Below are 16,577 nucleotides of genomic sequence, written 5' to 3'. Positions count from 1 at the left end.
TGATTGAGTGAATGAAGGATTCGATGCCTACAATACTCAGGGCTCTATCTACGAGTGTTAATGTGATCTGAGCTAGACCATATTCAAAAGGCGTCTCTAGGTAGCTTGTCTATAGGACAACGTATAGGAAGCTACTTTATGACCCAAGTAGAGAGAAGGGGGGAAAAAGCGTAGAAGAGATCACCAAGGCTTGCATTTTTTCAGCTGAGCCTTTCGTTGCTCTTCAAGAGAAAATCAGTTTAGAATCCAAAGAAAGGGCCAGGGAGGGAGAAGGAAACTATACTTACACAGTTAGACTGCTTTTTTTATTTTTTAATTAATGTTAGAAAATCTCAATTATGTGAAATAAAGTTTAATAATGAAGGAAATAGATGAAGCTTGCCCTATTTATAAAATACTTCTTTTAAATGAACTAAATGTAAATTTTAAGAAATGGCTAAATTTTAAAGTAGGATTTACTGAGGAACACAAAACAATTTTGAAACCAAGTCAATTATATGTGAAACAGCTCATTCTTTAACGGTTTCCCTGGTTATACTTAAGAAAAAATAGTTAATGGCCTTTATCTTCGTTTTGACACTTGATGGAATTAGAGAGGACTCATTGCTGCATTATTGCCCAAGCTATTAAGAAAGATAAATGACAAATTTTAATAGACCAACAAAGGTTACCAAAGTTAATTTGCTGTCTTCCTCAGAAGTCTTCCCACAGTTTTATTCCATGGCTGGCCATGCTGCTCGGCCTCTTGCAGTCATTCTCCTCAGCAGGTCGGAATGGGGAAGAATGAAGTGCAAATCCACATGTGTGTGCTCTTCTCCTCGTGCTCTTATGGGCTAATCTGACACTCTGTCAAGAAAAAGGGAGAGAGCCATTTCAGCTGCCTTAGGGGCCCGCTGGTCTTTGGGCTTCTGTCTTCTATTTATTGTCCCGCTGCCCCTCCCCCCCCAGTATGTATGCCATTTGCTGGAACCAAACCAACTGGTCTTCAATGACATATGTGGCTTAAATTTCTAAAATAGACATGCAGTTATATTTTCTTATACTTTCTCATTCGAACAGTATTTGAAGCCTGTGGTTTCTTGAATCTAAAGTAATCTGAAAGTGTTTCTAATCTGGCTGTAAAAATCATAGAAATTGTTCTGGAAGCTGTGTTTTCCTGAGACTCTAATTGGAAAATTCTAGGCTTAGAGCAGAAGCTAGAAGTCTTTCCAGAAAAAGAGTACATTACTGACTGCATATATATATATATGCTTTCAAAAGTGTTTTATATTACTCAATATATTTTTCTTTAAAATTTAGCCATTTCTTACAATTTACATTTTGTGCATTTAAGAGTTATTTTATAACTGGGCAAGCATCATCATTTTCCTTTATTATTTTACTTTGTTTCACATAATTGAAGTTTTTAGCATTAATTTAATTAAAAATAAACAGTAAGTATACATTTTCATATTTTAAAACAAATATAATGATCCAGCAGCCACTTATTAGAATGTACAAAATGCCTGGAATTATGCTGGCCTGAAATTAGAGAGATAGATAATAACCTGTCCCTAAATTCAAGATTTTCTGAAATAATTTGATATCCATTTGTATAATATATCAATATTTATCTTGAAATAAATAAAATTGAATTAAAATACAAGGCACAATTCCTTGCTTTCCCTCTTCGCGATTTGTGGCAGAGTTGGGTCTTACTGGATCTCTCCCCTCTCCCCGCTCAACACCACCTTTGATCTGTGCCTTACCTTAGTAAGTGCTTTATGGTCAACTCAGTTCATTTAAAAGCAGGAAGTTTTACTCAGGCTATACTTAGGTGCCTGGAAAGTTAGTTATAGGAATACACTTTTCAGTGATAAAAAGGATCAAAGGGAACATTCCTTATAATCTCCATCTCTTGTCTGCTCTAGCCTTTGTTTTGTAGATCATGCTTTATAAGGCTGAGGCTGCTTTTGATGTTTTGACCAACCCTTCCAGGTTATTCCCAATCAAGTGACCACAATCATCAAATTGATATTTGGGATTTTAGGGGTTTGGTTTTCATAACTTTTGTGTTGCCTCTCTGATGTGCAATAGCTCAGGAGCTGTATTTTTAATGCCTTACTGTTCTCCTAGGAAAAAAATGCAAATGTGAAAAGTTCACTGAACACTCTTAGCTCACCTATTTTTCTTTCTTAATTTATAGCTTATTGGTTTCCTAACTTCTGGCTCTCTCTCGCAATTTCTGTGGCACGTACCAAAGGGCATGTTAAGCACCAGTGGGGCACACTGCAGCCAGGATCTTTCTGCCTTTGTGAATGTGTATAGCTGGGCAGGCTGCTGACCAGCTGCTGGGGGAGCCCCCGATTTGTGATCACAAGTGCCACTTACTCAGGGGCAGAGGACTATTTATAATAGCACTTATTGTTCTCTATTGGGGAAATTTGAGCCCTGATGATTTCAGACCATGTGGTTGATGCAATCCAGTTCATTTTCATTTGTAGCAGGCAGAGTGGTGACATAACAGCTCTGGAGACTTAAAAGTGAATAATATATTTACCTAGAAGGATTTCTAGTGTCTGCCCTCGGGAAACTGGCAGGACAGTCAGGAAACTAGGCCTCCTGGCACAATTCCTATGGGTTTTGCAGCCAGTTAGAAACACTTTGAGTTTGCTTTAGGTTCAATTTTGAAACCACAGTTTTCAAAAACAGTACAAATGAGAAAGTGTAAGAAAATATGCCTAGAAGTTCATTGAAGACCATAAGAGACCTGGTTGACTTGAGTCCAGAAAAATGGCATAGTTTGGGTCTTAGAAAATCAAGTAAGAGGGCATACTGTTCTTCTCTAAACCATGCCATGTTAGCTTTGATGCCCAGATTTTAGTGTCTTTCAGAGATACTTCAGTGACACCTCTGTTTTTCTCAGCATTTTCCACAAGAAGAGATAGTTTGACATGGCTGCATGACAGTTTTTTGTTTTTTTTGTTTTTTTAAATTGTACTAAATTACAAACTAGCCCCTTGCCAGCCTAGGAACTCATGATAATCCTAGAATCCCAGGGTCAGAGAAACTTTTCAGCCTGGACCATAGGAGTTTGGGCTCAGTTCAGCTACTGGGCCATAAGCTGAATGTTTGAAGGGCAGGAAGAGATGAGTAATCTTTATTTGTTTGCAAGCATTTTTGTTTTCTTCCTTAAACATCTACTTTCATATGAAAAACATATTTTATTGAATAAAACAGATGATGAAAAAATCAATAGAGAAAATCATTGGGGGGAAAATGAATTACTGATGTGCAGTAATTCTGATGTCGCAGAGTAGCAGTAATATTCTACTGATATTTTCCAGGAAATAAAGTACCTCATTTAGATGGAAAAAAGGGACAAAATTGTGCTAAATTAATTATGGAGTTTTAAATCTGCTATTAATTTGGAGTAAATTTTATTAGGAAGAATTGGAAGTACATGTTAACTTTTTTTTGAATTTTATTTATTTTTTTATACTGCAGGTTCTTATTAGTCATCAGTTTTATACACATCAGTGTATACATGTCAATCCCAATCTCCCAATTCAGCACACCACCCCTACCACCCCCCTGCCACTTTCCACCTTGGTGTCCATACATTTGTTCTCTGCATCTGTGTCTCAACTTCTGCCCTGCAAACCAGTTCATCTGTACCATTTTTCTAGGTTCCACATATATGCGTTAATATACGATATTTGTTTTTCTCTTTCTGACTTACTTCACTCTGTATGACAGTCTCTAGATCCATCCACGTCTCTACAAATGACCCAATTTCGTTCCTTTTCATGGCTGCGTAATATCCCACTGTATATATGTACCACATCTTCTTTATCCATTCATCTATCCATGGGCATTTAGGTTGCTTCCATGTCCTGGCTATTGTAAATAGTGCTGCAGTGAACATTGGGGTACATGTGTCTTTTGAATTATGGTTTTCTCAGGGTATATGCCCAGTAGTGGGATTGCTGGGTCATAGGGTAATTCTATTTTTAGTTTTTTAAGGAACCTCCATACTGTTCTCCATAGTAGCTGTATCAATTTACATTCCCACCAGCAGTGCAACAGGGTTCCCTTTTCTCCACACCCTCTCCAGCATTTGTTGTTTGTAGATTTCCTGATGATGCCCATTCTAACTGGTGTGAGGCGATAACCTCATTGTAGTTTTTTGATTTGCATTTCTCTAATAATTAGTGATGTTGAGCAGCTTTTCATGTGCTTCTTGGCCATCTGTATGTCTTTTTTGGAGAAATGTCTATTTATGTCTTCTGCCCATTTTTGGATTGGGTTGTTTGTTTTTTTAATATTGAGCTGCATGAGCTGTTTATATATTTTGGAGATTAATCCTTTGTCCGTTGATTCATTTGCAAATATTTTCTCCCATTCTGAGGGTTGTCTTTTTGTCTTGTTTATGGTTTCCTTTGCTGCGCAAAAGCTTTTAAGTTTCATTAGGTCCCATTTGTTTACTTTTGTTTTTATTTCCATTACTGTAGGAGGTGGATCAAAAAAGATCTTGCTCTGATTTATGTCAGAGTGTTCTTTCTATGTTTTCCTCTAGGAGTTTTATAGTGTCCAGTCTTACATTTAGTTCTCTAATCCATTTTGAGTTTATTTTTGTGTATGGTGTTAGGGAGTGTTCTAATTTCATCCTTTTACATGTAGCTGTCCAGTTCTCCCAGCACCACTTATTGAAGAGACTGTCTTTCCTCCATTTTATATCCTTGCCTCCTTTGTCATAGATTAGTTGACCATAGGTGCGTGGGTTTATCTCTGGGCTTTCTATCTTGTTCCATTGATGTGTATTTCTGTTTTTGGGCCAGTACCATACGGTCTTGATTACTGTAGCTTCATAGTATAGTCTGAAGACTGGGAGCCTGATTCCTTCAGCTCCGTATTTTCCCCTCAAGACCACTTTGGCTGTTCGGGGTCTTTTGTGTCTCCATAGAAATTTTAAGATTTTTTGTTCCAGTTCTGTAAAACATGCCATTTGTAATTTGATAGGGATTGCATTGAATCTGTAGATTGCTTTGGGTAGTATAGTCTTTTTCACAATATTGATTCATCCAATCCAAGAACACTGTATATCTCTACATCTGTTTGTTTCATCTTTAATTTCTTTCATCAGTGTCTTAAGTTTTCTGCATACAGGCCTTCTGTTTCCCTAGGTAGGTTTATTCCTAGGTATTTTATTCTTTTTTGTTGCAGTGGTAAATGGGAGTGTTTCCTTCATTTCTCTTTCAGATTTTTCATCATTAGTCTATAGGAATGCAAGAGATTTCATCATTAGTCTATAGGAATGCATTAATTTTGTATCCCGCAAATTTACCAAATTCATTGATTAGCTCTAGTAGTTTTCTGGTTACATCTTTAGGATTCTCTATGTATAATATCATGTCATCTGCAAACAGTGACAGTTTTACTTCTTCTTTTCCAATTTGTATTGCTTTTATTTCTTTTTCTTCTCTGATTGCCGTGGATAGGACTTCCAAAACTATGTTGAATAATAGTGGCGAGAGTGGACATCCTTGTCTTGTTCCTGATCTTAGAGGAAATGCTTTCAGTTTTCACCATTGAGAATGATGTTTGCTGTGGGTCTGTCGTATATGGCCTTTATTATGTTGAGGTAGGTTCCCTCTATGCCCACTTTCTGGAGAGTTTTTATCATAAATGGGTGTTGGATCTTGTCAAAAGCTTTTTCTGCATCTATTGAGATCATCATATGGGTTTTATTCTTCAATTTGTTAATATGGTTTATCACATTGATTGATTTATGTATATTGAAGAATCCTTGCATCCCTGGGATAAATCCCACTTGATCATGGTGTATGATCCTTTTAATGTGTTGTTGGATTCTGTTTGCTAGTATTTTGTTGAGGATTTTTGCATCTATATTCATCAGTGATATTGGTCTGTAATTTTCTATTTTTGTAGTATCTTTGTCTGGTTTTGGTATCAGGGTGATGGTGGCCTCATAGAATGAGTTTGGGAGTGTTCCTTCCTCTGCAATTTTTTGGAACAGTTTGAGAAGGATGGGTGTTAGCTCTTCTCTAAATGTCTGATAGAATTCGCCTGTGAAGCCATCTGGTCCTGGACTTTTGTTTGTTGGAAGATTTTTAATCACAGTTTCAATTTCATTACTTGTGATTTGTCTGGTCATATTTTCTATTTCTTCCTGGTTCAGTCTTGGAAGTTTATACCTTTCTAAGAATTTGTCCATTTCTTTCAGGTTGTCCATTTTATTGGCCTAGAGTTGCTTGCAGTAGTCTCTTAGGATTCTTTGTATTTCTGCTGTGTCTGTTGTAACTTCTCCTTTATCATTTCTACTTTTATTGATTTGAGTCCTCTTCCTCTTTTTCTTGATGAGTCTGGCTATGGTTTATCAATTTTGTTTATCTTCTCAAAGAACCAGCCTTTAGTTTTATTGAACTTTGCTATTGTCTTCTTTGTTTCTATTTCATTTATTTCTGCTCTGACCTTTATGATTTCTTTCCTTCTAGTAACTTTGGGTTTTGTTTGTTCTTTTTTCTCTAGTTCTCTTAGGTGTAAGGTTAGATTGTTTGAGATGTTTCTTCTTTTTTTTTTTTTTTTTTGTGGTACGTGGGCCTGTCACTCTTGTGGCCTCTCCTGTTGCGGAGCACAGGCTCCGGACGCACAGGCTCAGTGGCCATGGCTCACGGGCCCAGCTGCTCCACAGTATGTGGGATCTTCCCGGACCTGGGCACGAACCCATGTCCCCTGCATTGGCAGGCGGACTCTCAAACACTGTGCCACCAGGGAAGCCCTGTTTGTTGTTTCTTGAAGTAGGACTGTATAGCTATAAACTTCCTTCTTAGAACTGCTTTTGCTGCATCCCATAGGTTTTGGATTGTCATGTTTTCATTGTCATTTGTCTCTAGGTATATTTTGATTTCCTCTTTGATTTCTTCAGTGATCTCTTGGTTATTTAGTAACGTATTGTTTAGCCTCTATGTGTTTCTGTTTTTCACATTTTTTTCCCCAGTAATTGATTTCTAATCTCATAGTGTTGTGGTCAGAAAAGATACTTGATATAACTTCAATTTTCTTAAATTTACTGAGGCTTGATTTGTGACCTAAGATGTGATCTATCCTGGAGAATGTTCTGTGCGCACTTGAGAAGAAAGTGTAATCTGCTGTTTCTGGATGGAATGTCCTATAAATATCAATTAAATCTATCTGGTCTATTGTGTCATCTAAAGCTTGTGTTTCCTTATTAATTTTTTGTTTGGATGATCAGTCCATTGGTGTAAGTGAGGTGTTAGTATCCCCCACTATTACTGTGTTACTGTCGATTTCCTCTTTTATAGCTGTTAGCAGTTGCCTTATATGTTGAGGTGCTCCTATGTTGGGTGCATGTATATTTATTATTGTTATATCTTCTTCTTGGATTGATCCCTTGATCATTATGTAGTGTCCTTTCTTGTCTCTTGTAACATTCTTTAAGTCTATTTTATCTGATATGGGTATTGCTACTCCAGCTTTCTTTTGAGTTCAATTTGCATGGAATATCTTTTTCCATCCCCCCACTTTCAGTCTGTATGTGTCCCTAGGTCTGAAGTGTGTCTCTTGTAGACAGCATATAGATGGGTCTTGTTTTTGTATCCATTCAACAAGCCTGTGTCTTTTGGTTGGAGCATTTAATCCATTCACATTTAAGGTAATTATCAATGTGTATGTTCCTATGACCATTTTCTTAATTGTTTTGGGTTTGTTTTTGTAGGTCCTTTTCTTCTCTTGTGTTTCCCACTTACAGAAGTTCCTTATCAATTGTTGTAGAGCTGGTATGGTGGTGCTGAATTTTCTTAGCTTTTGTTTGTTTGTAAAGCTTTTGATTTCTCCATCGAATATGAATGAGATCCTTGCTGGGTAGAGTAATCTTTTTTGTAGGTTCTTCCCTTTCATCACTTTAATTATATCATGTCACTCCCTTCTGGCTTGTAGTTTCTGCTGATAAATCAGCTGTTAACCTTATGGGTGTTCCCTTGTATGTTATTTGTTGTTTTTCCCTTGCTACTTTCAGTAATTTTTCTTTGTCTTTAATTTTTGCTAATTTGATTACTATGTGTCTTGGCTGCTTCTCCTTGGCTTTATCCTGTATGGGACTCTCTGTGCTACCTGGACTTGGGTGGCTATTTCCTTTCCCATGTTAGGGAAGTTTTCGACTATAATCTCTTCAAGTAGTTTCTCTGTTCGTCTCGCTCTTCTCCTTCTGGGACCCCTATAATGCGAATGTTGTTGCATTTAATGTTGTCCCAGAGGTCTCTTAGGCTGTCTTCATTTCTTTTCATTCTTTTTCCTTTATTCTGTTCCACAGCAGTGAATTTCACCATTCCATCTTCCAGGTCACTTATCTATTCTTCTGCCTCAGTTATTCTGCTATTAACTCCTTCTAGTGTACTTTTCATTTTAGTTATTGTATTGTTCATCTCTGTTTGGTTGTTCTTTAATTCTTCTAGGTCTTTGTTAAGCATTTCTTGCATCTTCTAGATCTTTGCCTCCATTCTTTTTCCGAGGTCCTGGATCATCTTCACTATCAATCATTATTCTGAATTCTTTTTCTGGAAGGTTGCCTATCTCCACTTCATTTAGTTGTTTTTCTGGGGTTTCATCTTGTTCCTTCATCTGGTACATAGCCCTCTGCCTTTTCATCTTGTCTATTTTTATGTGAATGTGGTTTTTGTTCCACAGGCTGCAGGATTATAGTTCTTCTTGCTTCTGCTGTCTGCCCTCTGGTGGATGTGGCTATCTAAGACGCTTGTGCAAGTTTCCTGATGGGAGGGACTGGTGGTGGGTAGAGCTGGCTGTTGCTCTGGGGAAGAGCTCAGTAAAACTTTAATCTGCTTGTCTGCTGATGGGTGGGGCTGGGTTTTCTCCCTGTTCGTTGTTTGGCCTGAGGCGACCCAACACTGGAGCCTACCCGGGCTCTTTGGTGGGGCTAATGGTGGACCCTGGGAGGGCTCACACCAAGGAGTACTTCCCAGAACTTATGCTGCCAGTGTCCTTGTCCTCACGGTGAGACACAGCCACCCCCCACCTCTGCAGGAGACCCTCCAACACTAGCAGGTAGGTCTGATTCAGTCTCCTACGGGGTCACTGCTCCTTCCCCTGGGTCCTGATGGACACACTACTTTTTGTGTGCCCTCAAAGAATGGAGTCTCTGTTTCCCCCAGTCCTGTTGAAGTCCTGCAGTCAAATCCCACTAGCCTTCAAAGTCTGATTCTGTAGGAATTCCTCCTCCCGTTGCCAGACCCCCAGGTTGGGAAGCCTGACGTGGGGCTCAGAACCTTCACTCCAGTGGGTGGACTTCTGTGGTATAAGTGTTCTCTGGTTTGTGAGTCACCCACCCAGCAGTTATGGGATTTGATTTTACTGTGATTGCGCCCCTCGTACCGTCTCATTGTGGCCTCTCCTTTGTCTTTGGATGTGGGGTATCTTTTTTGGTGAGTTCCAGTGTCTTCCTGTTGATACATTCACTTTTATTGTCAGGATAAATTGCATGTTTTAAAGATGAGTGATCCTTGTACTGTGTGTAGGGCCTTTCACTTTTGTCCAAGGTTTGAAACTGTGCCTGGTTTATGGTGACTAAAATTACCTCTTGCTGTGTGGTGGCTTATATAGTAGTTTCCATCTCAATCACACGTTTTGTCTGATGATAAATTCCGAGTCCATTTGTCAGACCAGCCAGCTCCTGAAGGTGCAGGGAAAATGGGGATGGACCTGCAGAAGCCACTATCCTCTTTGTGGAAAGGTCTGCATAATTTCCCTTTAGAGATTGAACAGACGAACTAATTTAGAGTTTAGTAACACATTCTTTGTTGATAAATTTATTCAGCACAAATCTAGGCTATCTGTTCTAGGGGACTGAATGCAGTTTAAATAGCCACCAGAGGAAGCTCTCACTTGTATATGTAAGACTTGCACTTTAAATTTTGATTTGCCCTCATATGGAGCAACCTTCTGTTTCATCATGTTGATCATGTCCATTGCCTGTTTTCTTTTTACTCCCTCTTCCTGATCATCTATAGGCTTGCTATACAACTCTTCAAGTGGTGGCTTTATGGAATCAATACTACAGTAGGTTATTGCCAGCCCTTACGAAACAGGAGTACTACTGACTTTTACTACTTAAGAGCCAAAACTGGGGGCTAGTTTTAGATACAATTAAATTTCAAATCTCCTTCAAACAATAGTATAAATTTCTTAATGTCCTAAAATGTTTGACAGTACTGAAAAAAAACCCCACAAAACACACCACATAATCTCTTCTTAGTTCTTGGAGATGCTGTCTGTTCTATAGCACCAAGAAAATCACTCTCATTTTCATTTTCAGGTTCTAATTTTTTTTCTCATTGTTTTAGGAAATTTGGGGCTCAAGGATCACGACTTACGGGAGCAGGATGGGGAGGCTGCACAGTATCGATAGTACCTGCTGACAAGCTGTCCAGCTTCCTAGCAAATGTGCACGAAGCTTATTACCAGAGGAGCAATCGAAGCTTAGTGCCTGAGAAGCAGAGTTTGTTTGCTACCAAACCTGGAGGTGGAGCTTTGGTTTTCCTTGAGGCCTGAACTATTTAGAGCATTTAGGAACTGGCAGGACTTCTATGCCACAGCAAATTAATCCTCTTTCTGTTTTGTATTATGATGAATGGTTGCTATTATCAAGATGTATTTCGAAAGAAATGGTTGAAAGCTCCCTATGCTTCATAATGATTATTTTTCCATCTTAAAATATGTTTTCTACCAATAAGAGCCAAAATTATGCTTGGCCAGATCTCTTAAGATAATTTACTGGATGTATTGATTTCAAGATTTTTAAAAACAAATGGTAAAAGACCATCAATACTGACCTCATGGATTGTACTTGAATTAAACATACATTCTTAAATACAGTTTATTTCTGGTTTCTCTTGGCATTCTTCTTCCTCAAGGTTGAAGTCTTCTGTTGTTGATGATGATAGTGATGCCAGAAGTTTTCTCTCAGTTCGGGCTTCAGAACGCTATTAAAATAATACGTTGTTAAGGATTCACAGATTTTCCTGGATACGGTATACTTGAAAGTGAGATTCTCCCAGTTATCAAGATGAGGAGGATCACTTAAATTTTTTTTTTTCCAAAAGATGGATTTAGGAAGAAAATCCCAGGCTCATTTAATTTTTTTTTAACCATGTGATATCATATAAACAATCACTTTCAATTCTTTTGGCCCTGAGCTTTCTCTGTCATAATAGAGAAGCTTAGATAAAAGACACTTCAAGTTTTTAATCTCTGTTCACATTGACATAGAGAATTATCTGGATGTTAATTCAGATAATTCAATTTGTTCATGGAATTTGCTTTCTTCCCACTCTAAACTACCTTTTCTCAAATGCCTCTCTAATCCAGGAGGCATGTTTACTATTCTAGGAAAACCCATCTGTGACTTGCATCTTCGTTGTGTGTCTAGCAAACTTGTTTGTATATGTGGACCAATGTAGGGCAGGTGTGAGGCATGAGGGTGAAACTATGAAAAGGCTGAGTGTGGGTTCTGGGATTGGGTAGGGGTATTGGTGGGTGCCTGTATATGTTTATCAAAATGGGCAGCACGTTTGGCCATGTGGTGATGGTAAATGAGTGGCTCTCTCTCACGGATAGACTACGGGAAGGCTTTCCTGAATTATATGAAAATTTAGACTGAAAAGCATTTTGTGACATAGTCAGATAATTGAGAGACCAGCAGTCATGTGGCATGAATTATCCAGAAGTTTATCACAATTTTCTATTATTCTATGATTGAGTTGCACATTAATAAGCAAAAAGCCTGGATATCATCATCTTGAATCTCAGTTTCAGAGAAGCTGAGGCAAAGCTGGTTGTTACATTTCTCAAAGGACAGCAGTCATATAAAGTACTAGGAAATCCATTATTCTATTCTAAAGTAAAGTTCTGCTGCATTTTCATTCTTAGCAGAAAGGTAAGTACTTGAGAAAGCTTAAGTCCAATTTGTTAATTTTGAATTTTAAAAATTGATTTCAAATGATAATCCTTTGCTTTTTAAAACCTTTCCATTTTCCACAGAAGATCTGTGGTCAATTGATAGATAATTCTTTGAAGATGCCTGGATTACTGTGAAAAAAACCAAAAAATGCACTTGCCTTTAAATTTTTCACCATGAGATACCTTCTTTACAAAATAGGTAAGTAAAAATTTCTAGTGCACACTCTGCTTTGGAGGACATAGTCGTTCTAAGCCAGAATCTACTCCCATATCTGTCTTGCTGTCTGGCTTGAAGAAAAGAACTATTTTCCAATGAAGCCATCACCAAGTGTTATTCTAGAAATTATGAGAGATCTCGAACTTGCCTGGAAAGGATGGGGCTAGGGCCACTGGAAGAAAGCTTCATGTAGAAGACGGAATTTGAGCAGGGCCTTAAAGGATGAATAGAATTTGAAATCTGGGGAGTAGGCATGGCAGATAAGCAAAGTATATGATTATGGGTAAACATGATATGCTGGGAAGACTCAGTGGGAGTGAAGGGTTTGACTTGGGATATAGTGGAGAATAAGATTGGCTATACTGGCTGGAGCCAGCTTTTGAAGAGCTCCAAGTCCAGCATTTAGACCAGGGGTTGCAAACCAGCAGACCATAGGCCTCGTCTGGTCTGCAGATTTATTTAGTTTGGCCTCTAGGGGTATTTAAAAACTTGAGTCCTAAACAGGAATTTTACAGAAGAATCTGGATTACAAATGGTGGAAGATCTGATAACACTTTGGCCTCTATTCCTGCAGCGCCACAATGAACTAGAGGTGAGGAAGTAGTTGCCTTGTTTCACTGAGGCACAGACTCTCCAGTGTGCTATGGTGTCCATGGCTCCTGTAGTTTCTCTAAGACTCAGGCCATTTACTATTTACCAGCTGAGGTCACTTGCCCTTTACCAGTACACTTGCACAGTTTTCTTATATTAAATAAATATTTCTCTGTACCCATGTCTCTAGCAGTAGCAGTTAAAAGAGACCATGAAAAAATGGGAGAAATAATTTTTTTTGTGGAATAAAGAGTAGTACTATTTATTTAATATTAAACACCCAATATTTGTTTAATATTAAACACCCAACAATATTACCCCTTTCCATTACCTTTCTGGCTCATAGGAATTTGGTTAGATTATTTGACCCCTGTTTTTGACATTACATCAGTAGCCAATGAGGATTACTCTAGATTTTTGCATGGAAGCCTGACATGCTGAAAATGAAAAGCTCTCTCTTATTCCTTACCTCAGATTGTCCAATCTTCAGATTTACTGTACACTATTTTCTACATGTTCTTTCTTGTTGGAAGGGAGGAAGGACCTTTAGATTTAATAGGACTGCCTGTAAGTTAAGGTGGAGCAGAAGGGAAGGGGACAAAGAAAACTGGAATGATGGGACCATGTCCTTCCTTTTCTTTCTTTCTTACTTGAGTACTGTTTAGAACCTTATCATTTCTTACATTTCTGTTAATTGAGGGCAAGAATCATTCATCTAACACAGTAGTTGGAATCCAATATATTTTTGTTGAATTATTAACGGGAAATAAAATATGACTTCAAATACCAATAATTTTCTGTTAGTTTGAAATTCTGCATTTGGAGGTTTTCAGTTGCATAAAATGCTTCTGGTCAGGAGCAAGGGATGGGGATGAGTGAGCATGAGGTTGTCACTAATACATGAGAGAGAGATTACCCTAAATGTGCATGTGGATGATTAAATAACAAGAATGTATTCCATCCTGCCACTGTAACTTGGATGTGAAACCATACATTGCTTATTAAATATTTTCCAGTCTATATAAGAGAAGCTAGAGAGAGAATTCTCAATTATTTTCAGAAAAAAACTTACCAGTTTTTGTAGGAAATTCTCAAAATCATTCTTAACTTCATAAGGTTTCTTGGTAGCCTTTGCTTGGAGCCTAATCATGAAAGAAAGAAAATTGGTAACCAAACTAACTGTTTTCATACTGACACCAACTAAGAGCCACGATTTACGAAGAGTTTAATATGCTGGGCATTTGCCACCACTTTACATATATTAATTCAGTTACACTGACAACAATCTTAGGAAGTAGGTACTATCATTATCCTATGTTACAGATGAGGAAAGAGGCACAGATAGGTTAACTAGCCTGTCCACAGTCATACAGCTAGCAAGTAATAAAGGATTTGAACCCAAGCAGTGTGACTTGCGCCCTCTATTCTAACCACTGTGCGACACTGCATCCCAGCAGTGAAGCATCCTCTTCAGTGAGATGGTTCACACAGTAAGTATTCCCTCAACTAATTCCACTCACTGGGCTCCAGTGCAGATTTTAAGATGAGTCACTGGGGAGGGAACAGGAAAAGGGACTGGCCTGGAAAATATCTGGGGGAGAGAGAGAAAGAGAGACGGAAAAGGATAAAGGGTGAGGGAGGCGCTTACTAGACTGTAAGCTCATCAAGGGTGGGGATCCAGGAATCTATCATGATTTCTGTCACCACATACTCATTCAAGAAATATTTTTAAGGAGTTGAATAGCTGAATTGAGGAGGCAGCAGGAAACTTTCCAGAGATCTACAGATAAAGACAGAAGCAGAGGTAGGCCAGGCAAGGAAGATAGGAACTTGGGACAAGGGAGAGACAGCAAGGGAAACGCAGAAGAGAGAAAGAAAAATGAAAAATGGTATAAGACTATTGATTTCACTGGCGATTTTCAAGTGAAACATTTGAAATTATTCTGTGAATTCTGTAGGAAGTGAAATTTTCTAAAAATTCCAAATACACTTTGCTGAAGCATGAACTTTGGATTAGCTAAACCCCTATAAGGCCTGCTCTAGGTTTCTCTAGCATTTAGCCTAGGGGTCCCCTGAGGGCACCCAGTAGGGCTACCTCTGAGGGGCCTCTTGCGTTAGTGTTCTCTAACAAATACTCCCTTACTCTTTCTCTACTTTATCTCTGCCAATTTTATCTCCTCAACCTAGGTTTTCTCCTCACTTCTTACTACCCTTTTGGACTATTCTTCCCTGCTTTTCTAAAATCTGGCTCTGAGTCTCTTCCTCATAGTCCTATTTAAATATCCCTGGTGCCCTTTTTTCAGTAACACACTCTTAGAATCTTCTTGACTTCAAGTCATCCTGAGACTGGTTCATCTCACTTTGTTAAAATCAATCCATCTTCCAACCCACTTTTATTTTTTTAGAGTAATTGTATTTTTTTATTGTATCATGTTTTTAAACATCTTTATTGGAGTATAATTGCTTTACAATGGTGTGTTAATTTCTGCTGTATAACAAAGTGAATCAGCTATACATATACATATATCCCCATATCTCCTCCCTCTTGGAGCTCCCTCCCACCCTCCCTATCCCACCCCTCTAGGTGGTCACAAAGCACCGAGCTGGTCTTCCTGTGCTATGCAGCTGCTTCCCACTAGCTATCTATTTTACATTTTCCAACCCACTTTAATTTACAGTTCCCCTCTTCTTTTGTTTTGAATAACAGCTTTGTTGATATGTTACATAACCTAAAATCCACCCTTTCAAAGTATACAATTCAGTAGGTTTTAGTATATTCACAAAGCTTTGCAAGCATCACCACTACCCAATCTCCCATCTTGCTATCTTTCCTTTCCATGACTATCTTTTTTTGAAGATTACAGATAGAAACTTGGACACTGTGCCTATAAATTTAACAGGGACGTGGAAGTTATATACCCAAATGAGTCTTTTCCCCTTCACTTTCTCCAGCAATGTGCCATCGCATAAAACATATTTGAGTGCTTCTTGTGAGTTGCTCTGAAAACCAGTCTGCATCCTTTTGCATATCTTGAGTGGTGAGAAATCCTGTCCTCTATAGATTTGATTTTTGGGAACTTGTAAAAGTCATCTGGAGTCAGATCTTATGTTGTGAAGGGGAAAGCTGGGTGATAAAATTTTTAGTGAAAAATGCAGTAAGATTTTAAAGTAATGAGTTGCATTTTCTTATGTGACTGGGAGACTAGCTTTATAAGTTCCAAAATAGCAATTAGAAGTATGGCAGCATGACTGGCACAAAATTGTGGTTTCCCACAGGGGTTTATTTGAAGGGCTGTACTCATCTGACATTTATTCTTGCCTATGTGGATGTACTGGAAGAAGTGGGTTAGTCTCAACACTTTATAGTTTTGTTTTTTACACTGTAATAAAATAAACAAATATGCCCAACTTTCCTTGTTTCAGTGGGGTACAATGTTTGTATGTATAGGGGAAGCAGCAGGGGCAGAAAGGGACAAAGAATTAGCCTGAGACCAGCTAAATAGGTTGTTTTTCTAGTTTACATCTTCCCATGGTTATAAGTCTATATTTAAAAGGCCCTCAGCTTAAGTCCTATGTCTGGTAGAGTAAAAGGAGATGATGATAATGTTTAGCAATTAATTAAATTAGAGTAAGTGATAATGTGGATAAAAAAGTTAGTGTTACTCTAGATGAACTACGGAGTAGAAAACTTCTGCAGATATTCCAGTTAATGCATTTTTACATATTAAACCTATTGTGGTTTATGTAACACATTTGTTCAATTAAAATGTTTTTAAGC

At 38.2% G+C, this 16,577-nt stretch overlaps 2 protein-coding genes across 4 annotated transcripts in view; one reads left to right on the top strand and one right to left on the bottom strand.

Moving 5' to 3' along the window:
* GALK2 (galactokinase 2) overlaps window positions 1-11,187 on the top strand; it is a 129,214-nt gene extending 118,027 nt beyond the window's left edge. For 2 of the 3 annotated variants that reach the window (XM_060294277.2, XM_060294278.2), the window contains one exon: window positions 10,377-11,186. In XM_060294277.2, the coding sequence (XP_060150260.1) occupies window positions 10,377-10,584 (208 nt within the window). In that variant the 3' untranslated portion in view covers window positions 10,585-11,186. Of the gene's footprint in view, window positions 1-10,376 lie in introns of all 3 variants that reach the window. The other variant, XM_070044921.1, reaches the window with a different exon arrangement.
* FAM227B (family with sequence similarity 227 member B) overlaps window positions 9,755-16,577 on the bottom strand; it is a 259,682-nt gene continuing 252,859 nt past the window's right edge. Inside the window, exons 14-16 of the mRNA XM_060294279.1 lie at window positions 13,872-13,941; window positions 10,866-11,015; window positions 9,755-9,781 (exon numbers count right to left, since the gene is read on the bottom strand). Coding sequence (XP_060150262.1) covers window positions 10,899-11,015; window positions 13,872-13,941 — 187 coding nt within the window. The 3' untranslated portion in view covers window positions 9,755-9,781; window positions 10,866-10,898. The remainder of the gene's footprint in view (window positions 9,782-10,865; window positions 11,016-13,871; window positions 13,942-16,577) is intronic.

This window comes from Globicephala melas, chromosome 2, assembly GCF_963455315.2.
Source record: "Globicephala melas chromosome 2, mGloMel1.2, whole genome shotgun sequence".
In the NCBI taxonomy this organism is placed as follows: domain Eukaryota; kingdom Metazoa; phylum Chordata; class Mammalia; order Artiodactyla; family Delphinidae; genus Globicephala; species Globicephala melas.
The sequence above is the reverse complement of the archived record's forward strand: the minus strand, read 5'-3'. Positions and strand labels throughout refer to the sequence as shown.